Genomic DNA, 16727 nt, shown 5'->3' on the forward strand with positions numbered 1-16727 from the left:
GGATTCTGAATCTTGATGAAAATCTCTCGTTATTCAACCGTCAACCTCACTGTTAGCAGCACAAATGGAGGGAGCTGCCTTTAACCTAATAACATGGTTTTAATTTCAAGCCTTTATGCGAGATGTTATTCCAAAATGTTGAAAAACAGTCCTTTCCACAAAAAAAAAAAAAAAAAAAGGTTTCTAGTTTCTCAAATCTGAGAAGGTTTTCAGTTTCGATTAGGTTTTACAAGTCATTTTTCAACGAAGTCTTTTGGTCATAATAGGCTAATACAAATCTGTTATAGCCACATAATGTGGACACATCTGCAAGTTGAGTCTTGCGCATCAGGCTGGAAAGAGAAAACATCCCTCACCCCCATTTTGTGCCACCAGAACTGTGGATACATTTGATTCTCATTTATGTATTCTTTCACAGTTGGTGAGTAATATTTTATTCATGTTAAGGTGTTGTTGTTACCCTTGGAAATACAAAATGTATGAAGACTGAAAAAAAAAAACAGCTCTAAAGCAATGCTAGTTTGGTAAGGATGAGGTAAACATATCTTTTTTTTTTTTTTTTTAGTTTCTGAGGAACATAAAGATAATGATTACTGGGATCGTGAATAATTTGGTAAGGACTGGTTCGTAATTCTCACCTAATCCTTTTTTTTTTCCCACAAGTCATTCCTGATCCAAACACTGATCTCAGAAAAGTTGAATTATTTACCCCTAAAGTAAAGCAAAGCATCACACCATAGAGTTCCTCAGTAGTTCCTACTGGTTTGTCGTAGGATTTCAGCACAGTTTTAAACCCTGTCTATTTGAGCTATTTTGTAACGGGAAACATTGCAGTTATCCAGTAGTTCCTCATTACATCCTCCTCCTGTGTTCCTTCAAGTAAAGTGAATGATAATACTCATTATTACTTCTATAGTTCGTCATCATCTCTCCTTTTTTCCCCCCTTTTTGTAAAATAGGAACAATATGGTTCTTAACAACAGCATATTGGATATATCAGTTTTCACATTTAGGCAATTTTATGCAACATTAAGGATGCAGAAACCATGGAGAATGTGATGACTAGAGTTTGTACCTGCTTGAAAAATGCAAGAAGACAACAAACCAAGGTCTTCCAGTTTTTAGCTGAACGCTAAGCTGTGTTTAGCTCCTCTTTTCCTCCAAGGATGCATTCAGATCCAATTAAAAGGTGGGCATGGGATGTGTCCTGGGCCACACTGAAGGACCAGCTACTCGTCTGACATGCCTCCACACAGGAGACGAGGTCAGTACGAAGGTTTATTTCTTCTCTCTTTCAGCGCTGGATATAAACAAATAAATAATAATTATAATAGAATTATTATTAAAAATTAGCAGGATGTATGATTCACAGGTAATACCTTAATCACCCTTTATGTTCACCTCTGCAGAAGCAATAAAAGCAGATGTGAAAACCATGAATGTATGAAGCCAAGTCGCACGTATTAAGAGTTTTCACCTACATTATTGTTCCATCTAGACACGCCTAGAGCGTTTGAATACCGAGATACCTTAGATTGACCATTTTCTTTTCATTTTGATCTTTGCCTTTATAGTTTTGGAGAGGAAAAAAAAAAAAAAAAAAGAGGATTTTTCCTGCATGATGCATTATCATCTGCGATTATAGAAATGAGCTTGCTTTCTTCAGGCAGTCATCTTCATAGATTTCATGAGAGCTAGAGAAAAAAGTTGTGATATCATCTCCTTGTCCAAGGCAGATTGATGATTCCTCACTGCATATCATTCTCATTTAATCATACAAAGTCGACGGCCGCTTCTCTTAAGCCCACTGTGACCTTGTTTTCTTCCGTTTAGGTCTTGGTGATGGTTTAGGTTTGGCTTTTCAGGGTGGAAATCCCATTTCAGTCAGCCAATTTCTACAGTTCAGTCAGAAACATCAACAACTCCTTTGGGATTTTTTCCCCCTGACGCTTTGATGTTTTCCTCCTCCATATGTTTCCCCTTTAACAACCATACCATTTTGTTTGTACTTGCTCCAAATTTTAAACAGCCGACTGTAAATAACCAACATCTTTTGCCAGACTTTGGCTTGAATTACGATCCTGAGGGAAGTTTTTCATGTTTTCCATCTTTTGCACTGACGGGTCCTCCAGTTTGAGCCGTGTTTCCTGTTTATCAACCGGCAGCAAGAGCAGGTTAAGCTATACAAGCAGTCACTTTAACCGCAATTTCATTTGCATATTCAGCTCCCAGCATTATTGCAACTCAGACCTCGAGAGTGGGCCGTGTGTGTGGCATGAACAACGCAAAACAAGTGATATAACCAGGTTAAACGAGCGGAACCTTCATGGCTTTGAGAGCTCTGGCTTTAGGCTCATCGTACCACATCTATTCATTAATTCAGCTTCAAGTACACCCCTCAGTTCAGCCTTTCAAGAGAAAATAATTCACATTGGCAGTTGCTGCTGTAGATTCCCAACCACTTATACTATAATGGATGGGACCATTTAATTTCAAGAAATGAAAGTGTTGTGGCATTGACTTGGATAAGACATGCCGTGTCTCACATGTTGATCTGGTATTACAAACTTGGAGTGGAAAACAAAAACAAACAGGCTAAGCTTTTCAGAATAGCCTGGAAAATTCCATGGCTCTTATAAAATCCATTATATGTTACGCACAACAATGCTGGTTGAAGACGGCACATAAGATTTCTGAATAGATTACAATGCAAGTCAAATCGTATGCAGAAACATACATTAGACTTGTCAAATATGTCTAGTCACTTATAATTAAAAAAACAAACAAAAAAAAACAGATCTGCTGATTGACTCTACTTTGCAGCAGAAATTAAGGAAAAGGTTACATTCACCATAAATCAATTAGCACTTCATAATATAGTTTTGTTCTATGAAAAAATAAGAGTTGAATAATAATAATTACTTTAAATGCCTTTAAAATCACCTGCAGTGTGTATTTGGTCATTTGAAATGAATGCATCCAGCACTTTCTGAGAGATTTACAGCATAAGAATGTTCAGTCACATAATACGTTCAAAAGCCAGTTCCAAATCTCACTGTTAACAGTCTGACAGATCCACTGTTTAGGCAGCAACATGCAATCCGTCACTGGTCAGTAATGCACGACAGGGAAACGTAGCAAATAGTCATGTTCAAGATGCAGCACAACAAAGATTTTAATTGCAGTAGAGGGATGAGTCACTTTTACTCATTTGGCCATGAAACATGCTCAAAAAGGGCTGAAAACTAGAGAACACACAAAATCAAAGAGGACGTTAGACAGGAAGCAGGAAGGCTTCATGTTAAAAAGACTGCATGAGTCTATAAGCTTGCAACAAAACTGCACCCCGAGCAGCAACATACTTGAGTTTGTATTTGCACAGGTTAATTATGTCTCAGTCGACGACTGTGATGCAGGTCAGGTGTTAGCAAAACATCCCGTCCTTTACAAAAAAATCCCATCAGTCTGTTTTAAAAGGATGCTTTTCTCCTTTGTGTGTTTCTGCTTGCTTTTGGTTTAGTCTGTTAAAGCAACGGAACATTTATATATATATTTATTTTTTTAAAATTCTAGTCCACTAGAATTCTAGTCAAATAAGGCTCATTTAAATCAGCACCGTATTTGTTGATGCTGTACTGTGGGAAAGCAAGTAAATCGTGAAAAAACTGAAAACTGTTGTTCGTTTTGAAGGACAGATGGTTCCATTATAAGCCTATTATAATGAAATGGCAAAGGCAAATTAATAAGACATGGGCATTGTTAATATTCTAATATAATACAGCCAAATAATTTCAATTTCAAAATTATTCAATGAACAGCACAGCATGCATGCAAATTGATTTTAATTGCAAATGTGACCATAAGTCCATGATCTCCTTGCCTGTGGCAACACACCATTTCCTGAAAAATAATTATAAGGGAGCATGACATAGAGGAGGGAAAGAGGACGAGGGAAAAACAAATATATATATATATACACATATACCTTGTGTAAATTAACGGTGTATGGTGCAGGATCCCAGGCCACCAGAGTTACATTCTTGTAGATGGAGCTCGTGTTGAATCGATGCTTGGGATTAGCCAGAATCTGTCATGGGGAAACGAGCTGAGTAAGTGTCATGTTTTAAAGTAAGAATATCAAGCAAATCTGGACTGACATCACTGTAACGTGTAAGCTGTAAATAAGGTTACAGCCAGCATCCGTTTTAGCATCAAGACCTGAGGCAGTATATCTCTGCATGTCATGTCGTGGTTGACATCAATTAGAGTAGAAAACCTCCAATAACTCAACAGATAAAAGCACTACAACAATGTGATGAATAGATTTTCTAGGAATCTTGAGCTATCCCCAGAACATGGTTGCTGCTATTGTTGCGGTCTTTCTTCTTTAGTTCATTGTGGGTGATTTCTTAAGGCAGCACTGGAAATATCACTAACGTGCTCGAAAAAAAATAATAAAATCAACGCTAACATTTGGCATTTACTTGGTTTCAACCCTTTACATTCATTAACTTCTCTCCTACGCTCTGTGCTCATATATAATGTATACAACACAATTTCCCAATAAATCTGCTCTCATTCATGTTTTTTTCATTTCTTTTGTCAGAGGGGAAGGAACCTTTGTTATTTCAGAGAGAAGACGGTGGATTTTACTGAATTTTGTGTGTTTCATTGTTTTGTTTTTGAGGGTAAAATCAAAGCGTCTGAAAAGTAGATTAAAGCGAAGAAGAAAAAAAATCCACCAAGTTGGCATAGCTGATTGTTATTAATCAGAAATAAACTAAAACTTGCCGTCTGTTCCTAAAGGGAACGACTGGCAAAACCTTCGCCACAACGACTTTCTTGGATTTTTCTTATTTCTCCAGACTGAACCTGTCATAAAACACCATAGCTGTGGTGGGGTTAGTGTAACATTTTAGGCAAAACAGTAGAAAAGCTGAACTACTTGCACAATTTCATGATTTGATGCGAGTCGTCCCAAAAACACTCATGGATGAGATTAACTGCGGAGGAAATTAAAGTTAAAGCTGCCAGGATTCCATAACCTTCCAGTTCCATCAGACTTTTGAGCTGCAATCTGCTTGTAGTGCTCACAAGTACAGGCTAAAATGTGCTCAGAGACACAGTCGAGGAGACGAAGGCTGAAACACCTCCGTCAATGAATAAAATCCAGAGTTAAAACAGTAAAGTTTTATCTACAGGTTAAATGAGAGTGACTCTTGACACGAGCGGTGGGATCTCTTAAGCACTCTGGGACCTTTCTCGAACCAGGCGCCAGCAGGTTGGATGACAGGTGCTGGTGAGAGCTGTAGCCGACAACGATGAGCTGACGGGAACTTTTTAGATTGTAAATGGACTGAAAATCAACTCTTAAACCAGCTGAGATCATTTCTTCATTTCTTCTTGAGATTTCCTGTCAGGGAAGAAACACTTGTTTGAACTTCATTTTGCAGTTCGCTGTGGCTAAAACATATTTCTGCCCACCAGGAATGAGAAAAGCTCACTTTTCCTTCACTACAAACTCAGGTTTGAGTTTAATAACATTTTTGAAATGACAGAGAGGATTAGATTCAACTAAGTCCAGCGATGTCAACTCGGAGAACCACCGTTTACTTAGGGTTCACCAGTGCGTTTGTGAATGACGCAGGTATCAGACATAATTCTTCTAATGGTCCATTATTTTGTGTTATCCAAGGCCTGAGTCTTAAGTACCTGTGAATTGATGATGCGTATAGTAGTTTTGTTCCCCACATCTCGCTCGTATCCCTCTGTGGGTGCAGCATTGAACCGTAAAACTGCGTCATGAGCATCTGAAAGGCAAACCATGAATCAAGTTAATAACGAGACCAAACGGAAAATGAATTGACCTTGGGGGCATATATGTTATAATGATGATGTAGAGACAAATATGGACAGTAAGAAGAAATTATGCTTTTTTATACCAAATGAGTTGGCTGAGCCTAATTATAGAAAATTGTTTTTTTGAAGCCCTTTGTCCCCTTTGCTGTTTTTTTTTTCCTTTTTCTTTCCTTTTTCCCTTTCATCATAACAATAGAGCTAAAGTTAGTCTAAATACAATCATGTGAAGAAGAAGAAAAAAAAACACTGATTTTCCAAATAAAAAACATCATCTATAAAAATGTATATGGTTCTGACTGGGCCTTAAAATCAAGCAAATACAACTTTGAGCGAACAACAACACAAAACCCATCACAACCATTTCATGGAAAGTGTGTGAAACACATCTTACAGAACAACCTTTCGTCAAAAAAGCTTCGTAATAATTTTCTGCACGATGTTCTCAGTTTCCCATTTACAACACTGCTTCAGTTCATTAAGGCTGGCAGTATTTATTTATGTACACTGCTCTTAAGCTCCTGCTGCAGCATTTCAATCAGGATGAGGTCTGACCTTTAACTGGACCAATGCAACTCCTTGTTTCTTTTCTTTTTCCAGCCACTCTTTTGTAGATTTCCTACATGATCCAATTTCACCCGAGCTTTGGCTGTTTGCCTCACATTTGAGTTTGGAAAGGGTCTTCCAGCCCTTCTTCTACGGCGGCCCTGGGTCGACGCGGTACAAAAGTCGCAACGGAAGTGAGCAGCATTGCTCATCTGTAACGGCACATACCGACGTAAATAAACATCAGTTTGTGTTGTGGCTGTATTGCGTTGACCCTTCTGGGCCACCATACTTCTCAGATTTATGGGCAGCAAAAATTGCTTCTCTAATGTCATTGCTGATGTCTTTCCTCCTTGGCGGCGTGTCAACACACACACCTGAACGCTCTAAACTGCCAAAACTTCTGCTTTTATAGAGCTCTCACACGAGCCGATGACTGATGAATCTTAGCAGCACCTGGCTGCTACGTACTCAGTTCCTATGAAAGTTTTAAAAGGTATATCTAGCCTTTAAAAAAAATGTCTCGTGTCGGCTTGATCGAAGGGTTGCATTTACCCGGTAAGGACCAGAAGATATTTATTTAGTCCTGATACATAAAGCCTTAGAAATTAAAATGAAAATAAATATAAAACATTGTCCTATGACTGCATTTGATGTACATTTAAAAAACTATCTGACACAGTCGTTCAGAATAAGAAAACCTCAAAAACAAAATAATCACTTCAATCGACGCATTCTTAAGTAGCGAAACTTAAGATACGACCTATTTCAGATGTTTGGAAGTAATGCCTTTCACACTAGTTAGAGCTTGTTAAAGCATTGAATTAGCCACTGCGGCTCTTTAGAGTTAGTCGTAGCCTCATTTTTTAATTCTTTTTCCTTTGGAGAGAGCTTCAAGCACAATAGGTATGTGTGTAATATGTGCACAACAAAAGATAATGAGATTATAAACCCACCATGAAGGTGTTTGTGGCAGACGTTGATATGAAAACATGTTGACTGCCGGGATGCAAATTATGAGCGTCCATACTGATTGTCAACAACAACGTCTGGCAGGCTCTCACACACACATAACTAAAGAGCTCTCCTGTGGTTAGCTCAAGTTAATGATGAAGCACAAGAAAAAGCTTCTCTCAGAAAACATTACCATACTCCATCACTCTAAAAACATCCCTCTACAACATGCCTTTGAAGCCCACATTTTGCTTTTCTGTGCAGGTCATTCGCACTCCACAACAATGTGAAATCCCCGGCTTGACGGATGGCCGTGGTGATAATTACAAATTAATTTCCGCCCGTCTGCCGATCGATCCGTCGGTTACACCCATCCTCCTCTTGCGTTGGACTAACACAAGAACGAATGATCCTTCAGCTTATGATCGGGCGCTCCTTCATCACGGATGCCAGTTACAGCAATATCTACTGCAAACACTTGAGCTCTGCCATCTGTCCTCCTCCTCCAATATAACACTGTAAACATTTCTGTTCCCAGCAGAGCTCGACCGCAATGACAAATTTTCAAGAAACGCCGTTTCACGAGCAGCTGAGATGTACATCTCCGATAGAGCCACGTGATACGAGGCTCCGTTTCATGTCTTACAACATTTTTAGGAAAAAAAAAAAAGCATTTTTAAAATACAACTTTTAGAATTTCTCTATAGTTTGCCCAAACTTTTGAATGACCATAGAAGAAGCATTATTGAGATACAAATATGTAGAGGAACTGACAGTGGTGAGATAAGGATATACAATACTACACATAGGATATTGAAGTGAGGATATTTTAGGAATATCATATTAATAAAACTGCTGCACAACTTTTATCACTTCTGTCACAAAACTTATCAAATGACGGGAAAAATCTGAGGCTGCCTAAGCGTCTTCAGGTCTAGAGAAAACCCAAATAGTCATACTCGGCTGACATCAGGGTCCCAGTTTCAGATTGAGAGAGAAATTCATGTCTCACGATTCCTATACTTTTTTTATTCCACCCCTTGCAGCCAGTATTTTCAATCTTATGACAGTGAAGCCTCAAAATGAAGTAATGCCTCTTTTGCTGACCCTTTCACAGCCCGCTCGTCTTCCCAGTGATTTCCTCTGAGAGAAGCGCTGCACGTTTAAAAACCGTTAAACACTCCATTCTGAGGGAATTCCATATGCTCCCAGATATGAGCAATGAAAAAAAAAAAAAAAAAAAAAAAAAACTAGGAGTAGCGACCTAGGTGTAAACTTGCCTCTCATCCAGTGCCAGCTTTGATTGACACTTTTATTTGTATGTATGGAGTAAGACCAGGCGTTTCTTTTTATTCCTAGACTACGGCAGACGGATGAAGGTGATCAAAAGCAGGGGATTAAAACCCAGAAACTCAACCAAACAAATTATGGCCACTCAACAGGTTTGGATTCACAGTGAGTTTTAAAGATATTCTCAGTGGAAGGTTTCACATTTGACTAAAAAGAAGAGTGTTTCTTCGTGTCTCAACGTTCATCTGCGTAAGGTGTAGTCTACTCTGGGACTTGTTAGAGGCTTCAAGTTGCTTTGGAAATAGATTAAGATGATTTATTAGATAACACAGTTCATCTGCCCCTATAATTTCCAACCATTGACTTCAAAGTAAGGTGCCTTTCTGTGTTACTTGTTTTTTAATGTCGTTCATGCCCTCTGCAGACGTGCGCTGCCATCCATTAACCCGGTGACAGCTGAACGGGTCAGTGTCATGTGTGAATTACTGTGCACTTCTCTTACATTCTCAGAGGACAATCTGTCTGGGTCGGACTTAGTAAGAATATATGCATCACTTTCAACGCGGCATGAGCGTGAACCGCTGCAGTCACAGTGACAGGCAGAAACATGCAGTAGACTTTTAATTTAATACACATCTGACCAGCTGTTCGGCTGGCCAAACTCTACTTTTCCATTGCTTTAGATGCGATAATTAACTACAGCACCAAATTACATTCCAACCCCCATCATCCATGTTTGACTTTACCTTTGCTTTGGACAGAGGTTAGCAATTCAAAACAGGCATCAGCTGACTCTTTTGGAAGAGACTTATTTCTAAAGCAGTAAAGTCAGTTGAGACTCAGCTGGAGAAACAACAGTAAATATATTTTGACAGGAGTCTCCGTTTTTATAAATCCAACACGAATTTTAGACACTGAAAGCTTAATGCATCTAAAAAGAACTGAAAAGGACGTTTCGGGTAATTATAACGTAATTCAATGTAATTCATTCTTGTGGCAGAACGAGCTGGTAGAGAGTGCATTAGTCCTCATGTAGTTTTGAGCTTCTGAATCTGTCGAGTGTCGTATCAAATATGACCACCAGAGGGAACTAGTACAGACTAAACTCAAAAGATGAGGTCTCAAATAATCTTATTCTATTTGGAAGAAAAACAAAATCAATAAAAAAAATAAATAATAAAAAAAAAAAAAAACAAAGCAAAGCAAATATTTGAAAAGCTCTAATAAAGATTGATTAATGTCGGAGGACTCGCCACAGCTGCAGGATGGAGGCATAACTATACAGATACGTGCCTGTATAAAATAGAATGATTCCAAATAACTTTAGCTGAATCATCTCACACAGTCCCACAAATCATAAACTATCACAGCCCTCAGAAAGAGAAGAATTGCTGCTTCTGCATTAAAACTGAATACCTGAATACCGTGTGTTAATGTGAACTATCCCTGGTGCAACATAGGGGGTGTAGTTCCCTCCTGTCACCACATGATGGCAGCCACATATCATCACACATCCAGACACCAAACCCTGAGTAACAAAGCTCTCACATAATGAATTAAGCCAAACGTCTGACATCCACATGCCATAAAAGAAGGGTTTACTCTCATTTATTTTTTAATCATGATTACTGTCGGTACTCCCCGGTATGATGCAAGTTTAGACTCAGAGTTGCCTTTTGGGAAGGACAGCAGGTTAAGAAGTAAACAGAGCAAGATCAATAAAGTTTGATTTCCTGTAGAAGCTACGCCTGAGAATTAATGCGACATAAAGTCATGCACTGCGAGGCTGTTCAATAGTTAAATGGATCCATAATATTTGTCATCAGGTCACGTTGAGAAAAATCTTTTCCTTCTTTTTTTTTTCCCCTTGAGTAACAAACGCAAGGATGATGACAGATAGAGCCAACCCCTCCCCACCCCCCGCCCCCCTGCTGCTAAGCCTTTTCTTTTTATATTTTTTATACAAGGTATGAAAGTTTATGACTGAAAATTAGAACTGAAGCGTGATGACGGAGATTCGGTTCTCCGTTTATGAGCATTTGGCTCAGAACACCGAGCAGAAACCACAAAACAGAGAGGATGATGATGATGATGATACAACAACAAAGACTGAAAATCCCCAGCAGTTTAAAGTGTGGATCTCATTTCTAAAACTGAAAACTGTTTCGGGTTTTTTTTTGTTTCTTTCTTTGCTGCAAGGTCGAATGTTCTTATTCGAACAGCAAAAATACCCCAAACACCAGCCGAACAAAGCATTCATCATTACACTTGGAGGTGTACTTGAAAACTTATTTAGTCAGCAGTAGCCGTTGGTGCCTAAAGCCGATATCACATTAAAAAGGGAGCTACATGGGAAGGTGAAAGTGTTGAGAGCCGGAGGCAGAAAGACTAATATCTCCACTGACACAGCACAACAAGTCGATTCCACTGTGACCACATGATCAAATGCAGACTTGAGTTTACAGTGCCTGCATCTGATCTTTAAAAAAAACAAAAACAAAAAAAAAACTGTTTCGTTAGTTTGTTTTTGTTCTTAAAACAATGTGATCTGGAGCAGCCAGTGTCTATATAAACCTGTCGGCAAACAGAGATTTTGACAATAACTCGATAAGGCACTAATCCTCTGTATTAACTCACAGAAAGGCTGAACTCGCAGAGAAATGCAACGAAGCTATATGTGATGCGAAGAGGCCTGATTGGTTACCAGAGGGGGTCCGTGTTTTTTCTCTTTTTTCTTCTAGTGAGCCATCTGTCGCCGAGTTCACACTCTCCCCACTTACTGAAGAGCTGCCAAAATTCTCTAAACCAGGAACACACACACACGTTCAAAACACAAAAAGGCCTATATGCTACCAGGCACACACTCAACTCTGCACGCAATCATCTTGACATGTTAATCTGCGAAAGCCACACAAAACCAATGCCGCTCACTGCAGACTCCAACGGACACTCGTCGACCTTCAAGTGTGAACAAGCAAAAATAATGAAACTCAACACTCTTCGCGGGTTTCACAACGAAAGGACAAAGTGAACCCTCCGACCGGGTGGACGTAAGGCAGGATGCAGTACATGCAACATTCTCCCTTTCGAACATCAAGCCAAGTTTACATGCTTTCACCTCTGAAGTCTGATGCGGTGAAGCTTGCCAACAGTTTCAAGACGCACAAACAAGAATATAATAAGCTCCTAAACATCAACGGACATGACAGCAAATTGATTAATGTTCAAGTTTAACCAATCAATTTGCTTTTACGACTCGTAGTCAGTTTCTTGAGGTGCCAAGAAGAAGACAGGTTTTAGAAAGCCGTTTTTCAAACAAGGCCTGCTTGAGGCGTAGTTTTGTGTCAATAGCACCAACATCAACTAAAAGGCAACAAGGTATCTCAGGACCCAGTTCCTTTTCTATAATTCGCAATACTCCTACTAATTTCATTGGCTATGGTGGTTTGAAATGTCATAAGATTTCATGGGAAATGCACAATATAACGGTAGTGTCCATAATAAAGAAAAGAAAAAAAAATCCGATATTAATGCTGAAATTTGCAAGAAATTTAGAAGGAATTTTTCTCACCACAAAGCGGCCCTATGCGTCATTGATAGGCCTAAATGTTTTGTTGTACTGTATGCAAGAAATCTCAGAATGTAACGTGCAGGCTGTCGTAACTGTAGAGAAATGATTCTCTGTCCATGGAAAAATAACTTTCAATATCTATGGACATGCTTTCTACCTGCACCACGGGAGGATTTCTGAAATTTCATGCTTCCGAGAAAATAATACCTTGGAAATTCACTATCTGTATGATAACTTTTGTCGTTTGACATTCAGCACATCCGGAGAGATATTTCAGCCCATAATTGGTGTGTTGAATCAGAACTTTGCCACCTCCTGCAGTAATTTTCAAAATGTATCACCAAAGATGGAAGACAGGGGAACGAAACTGAAACGTTTCAGACAGATGTAAATATGTTCTGCTGCAATGTAAAAAGAAAAACATTTAAAGAATGGAAATTTTTCCTCAGAGACCACCAACATAACAATCCACGTTTTCACGACTCACCAATCTCTTTGCCCAGTCCAGAGCGCAGGATGGCGCCAGCGGAGGTGACCACCGCACAGGTCTTGAAGCCGCTCTGTTTCTGTTGTCTGTACAGATGCTCCAGAGGAAGGGATGGCACAAGATGAGCCCAGCCAAGTGAGGAGAAGGGCTGCTCCGACCCGTCCACTGTCCTGAGGCGCGCCTGAGCTTTCATCTGACACAGCAACTCCTTTGCGCTCTGGGTTGCCCTGCGATGTCCCTTATAGGAAACGTGGTGTTTGTTGGCGCTCATGTAGTCTTTCATGGCGCGCTGCAGCCGAGGACTCAGCATGCCGGCGGACACGCGGCCCCTCCACAGCCGCTGCACCACAGAGGCAGACTTGGAGAAGTAGTATTCCTCCAGATCAGAGGAGTCCCCACCAGACCTCCTGTCCGCTTTAGTCCTTACTCTGTTCCCCAGTTCTCCATCCTCATTTTCTCTCCCATCTTCATCTTCTTCACCACCGTGGTCTTGAGGGGCCATGATACGGTTTTGATATTCTGCGTTTAGAGATGTTCTCTCACGACTCTGGACTACAGGGTCTGAGTGAGAACCTACATTTTCTGTACCAAAGGACGACCAGGCAGCCAGGCTCTGCGGGTCAAGATAGTCCTGGCGGCCTGCTTCCTGGCTACCATAAGTGGCATAGGGAGCACTGTTTGGGCTGTGACTCACCTCCATGCTGGTCTCTGGGGTTGTGGAGCCAGTGGAAGGTTCTGGTTCTGGCTTGTCTCCAAGATAAGTTGTAGTTACTGGCATAGCGAATTCAGGTCTGGAGGCTAAGATGGCGTGCTGCTGATGAGAGGCCTGTATGGAGGCCAGCCGACGTGTGTCGGGGTGCTGGGAGAGTAAAGAGCCAGCAGAGGTTAGAGGCTCATCCACTCGAGCATCCAGGAAGTATGAGAGGAGGGCAAGAAAAAGGAGAACCCAGGCCAGCATGGCCACCAGCACCAACCTCCGCCACTGCCTCATAGTGGACTTCATTAGCTCTAACTCACACAGACGCCTGATGAGCTGGCCCGCCAACAACAAAGCCCCACAGCCACGACTAAGCCCAGAGGTCAGCTGGAGGGCCTGTAAAACAAAGCTCAGAGTTAAACCCGCTGAGGGGAGGATGCAAAATATGTGGACTATTAAAACAGAAGTTTGAAACACTCACCTGGACTGATGCTTTTATTTCTTCCTGTCCATCTGTCCGCCAGGATATAAAAAGGACCCTGGGGATAGAAACAGTACTAATTAGTGGAGTCAAGAGAGCACGTGCATGCATGAGGGTTTGTGTGCATGAAAACACCCTCCCCACATAGACACATCACAGGAAAACCAATCTGCAAAGGAATGAGCTTGGCAGCTCTCCACTCAGATCTAAAAAGAGAATTTTTCCAGTTCACAGCTTCCTTCGTGTCATATCTAGCCCTTAAGTCGCTATATAGCAAATAATGTTTTAGTTGGGTTTGAATGATGCATTTGAAAAGATCAAATCAATCCAAGACCATTCAATCAGGCGAGACCCGAATTATGTACACAATAAGAGATAATAAAGAGATGAATGAAAATAGCTAATAATCTTCAGCTCCATCTCTTCCTTGAAAACAGTTATACAGACTATTTAGCCATGATATTAAACACACTGAAAGGTGATGTGAATAACAATGACCATCTCCTTACAATCTAATGATTTGCTGGGAGACATTGGGCCTTGGATGTTGGCTGGATGTTGCTTTCACACTTGAGACCCTTCAGAACAATGGTACGGACTTAATTCTTGACACTTCTCCATGGCAACAGTCTTCCTCTAGAGGAGCAGTTTCCCCCAGCAGGACAACAACCCCCGCCACGCTGAGATAGCTAGACAGGAACATTAAAAAGAGCCAAGGATATCTGCCTGACTCCAAAACTCCCCAGATTCCAATCCGGTCTTGCATCTGTGGGACTCTGTGGGACACGCCTGAACAAACCCGATCAACAAAGGGCCCGTTCTTCAACATACAGGACCCGAAGGCTCCCACCACAGGACTCTGTGGCTATATGACAAATTACAAGGCCAGAGCTGTTTTGGTGATAGCAGCGGGACCTTCACAACAGCTCTGGGCTCTACATAGTTTGTTTAAAGTTGATCTGTTCATTACTATTTAAAGTAGATATGAAAACAAATACTACAGTTTATACCAATAATATCTGAAGCCGTCTGCGTCCCCAGTAAAAGTGCATCAGTATGCGTATTTCTCCTCTCTCACAGCACAGCTTCGCGCCTGCCTTTTCCTCCATAATTTACGAGCAACAAGATAAACTGAAGATTGTTTACGAGGTCTTCTAATTCTAACAGTAGCCCTAACAGAATATGTAATGTGATCATACAAACAAAACTAAACAAACAAAAAAAAAAAAGATTCTAATCTTTTTAGTAACATTTTTAACAAATTTATTAAAGGATCAATATGTAAGATTTAAGTAACCCTTAGGTAACCCTTCAACTGACACATCAATTAGTCTCCACTAAAGAGAAAAAAAAAAACACTACTCAGTTCTATTCATGCTCTTGTGACACACGGACCAAAAATTGGTCGAGTTATGGCTCAGTGTTCTCAAAAATTAACTCTCTTCAATATAGAAAAACAAAAACATACACACCTGCTCAATTCTGACAACATTTGTTTGTTGTTTTGTTTTTTTATATTGCTAACCATCACTACAAGAACACTGCTTTAGTGCTGCACTGAAATGATTGCCAACGCTACATCAAAACCGGTAAATGACACCTTTGTTTATGTCATTGTTGTGCCCAACCACAATAATGACTAAATTACACTCTCATTATCAGCCTGGATTATCTCTTACACCGGCTTCGATAGTACTTTGCTGTACAAAGTGTTGTGCTCGCAGATGGAGTGTGTGAAACGCAGAGCAACGAAGGTGAATAAATGAAGCGTTAAATTGCCTCACATCACAATCCTCCCAACCACATGCAATTATGAGCATTTGTCTTTCCAGAGTGAGCAACAGAGTGAGGCAGGAGTGTTCAACCTCCTCTCGTCCTAATTACAGCTTCCTGTCCCTATACAAGTACTTCAGACTGCAGCAGACATGATCTCAGGTGGCCCCAAAGCCCCCAGACCTCCCGTCCTGGGGCCACGCAGGAGACCAAAGGTCGTCCTGCTGACTGTGGTCAATCAGGATGAAAACAGCAGGGAGCAAGTGGGCCAGAGGGAGCGGTAACAGTATGGGAGGAGAAAAATACTGGATGCACACATCTGCACAAACACATATATCCGATTTCTTTTGGAAACCTTGCAGCATACTGTGTTAAGCCCTGCGGCCATTGGCTGGGGCAAATTGGTGTCAGGCAGGGATCTGCTGTGTGTCAGTTTTGGCAAGTGAACCACAAATGGAGTTAAATATTACCCTGTGGAAAATGTGCCATTTAACACCTGCAAATGACAACAGCCAATCTGACACTCACAACACACACAAAAAAACAGGCTGAAACACACACAGCTGCCCATGGCAATGTCATCAACAAGGAAATGTCATTTATATGCGTCACTGCTCCACAGAACCCCTCTCCAGACTGCACGGCCCGAGGCATGTCGCGCAGGCATGTGTTTGTGGTGGTAGCCCGCCTCACCTGGTAGCAATCAGGATGTGTGCTTCAGTAACTGTGGTGAAAAAACATAAGTCTGCGGCACAGACAGAAAGGCGGCGGTGAAAGACGGAGCTGGCCCTGTGACGGCTACACAAAGAAACGGCAAAACGGGGAGCATAGAAGGATGACGCAGCCAGGCAGGAAAGGATGACTAAATGACTTGGCGAAAGCCTGTGCACAACAAAAAGGAGCCTTAGAGCTTAAAAAGCATAGATCTTGCAAACAATATCAACGCCTGGGATTAGAGCTGAAGGCTTCTGGAGCTAAAAACGAGGAGAAAGGTTGAATGTTTGCAGGCTTTTTGTGCTTGCGTGCAAATACAATATCTTTACTAATTTGACAGCATCCGTGAGGCACAAAG

At 40.9% G+C, this 16727-nt stretch overlaps 1 protein-coding gene across 1 annotated transcript in view; it reads right to left on the reverse strand.

Moving 5' to 3' along the window:
- Positions 1-16727, reverse strand: part of st6gal2a (ST6 beta-galactosamide alpha-2,6-sialyltranferase 2a) — a 52468-nt gene that overhangs the window by 13855 nt on the left and 21886 nt on the right. Inside the window, exons 2-5 of the mRNA XM_072396745.1 lie at positions 13883-13940; positions 12705-13797; positions 5713-5810; positions 3986-4087 (exon numbers count right to left, since the gene is read on the reverse strand). Of these exons, the coding sequence (XP_072252846.1) occupies positions 3986-4087; positions 5713-5810; positions 12705-13707 (1203 nt within the window). The 5' untranslated portion in view covers positions 13708-13797; positions 13883-13940. The remainder of the gene's footprint in view (positions 1-3985; positions 4088-5712; positions 5811-12704; positions 13798-13882; positions 13941-16727) is intronic.

This window comes from Leuresthes tenuis, unplaced genomic scaffold (genome assembly GCF_036924035.1).
Source record: "Leuresthes tenuis unplaced genomic scaffold, fLeuTen1.0.hap1 SCAF_12, whole genome shotgun sequence".
Taxonomy (NCBI): domain Eukaryota; kingdom Metazoa; phylum Chordata; class Actinopteri; order Atheriniformes; family Atherinopsidae; genus Leuresthes; species Leuresthes tenuis.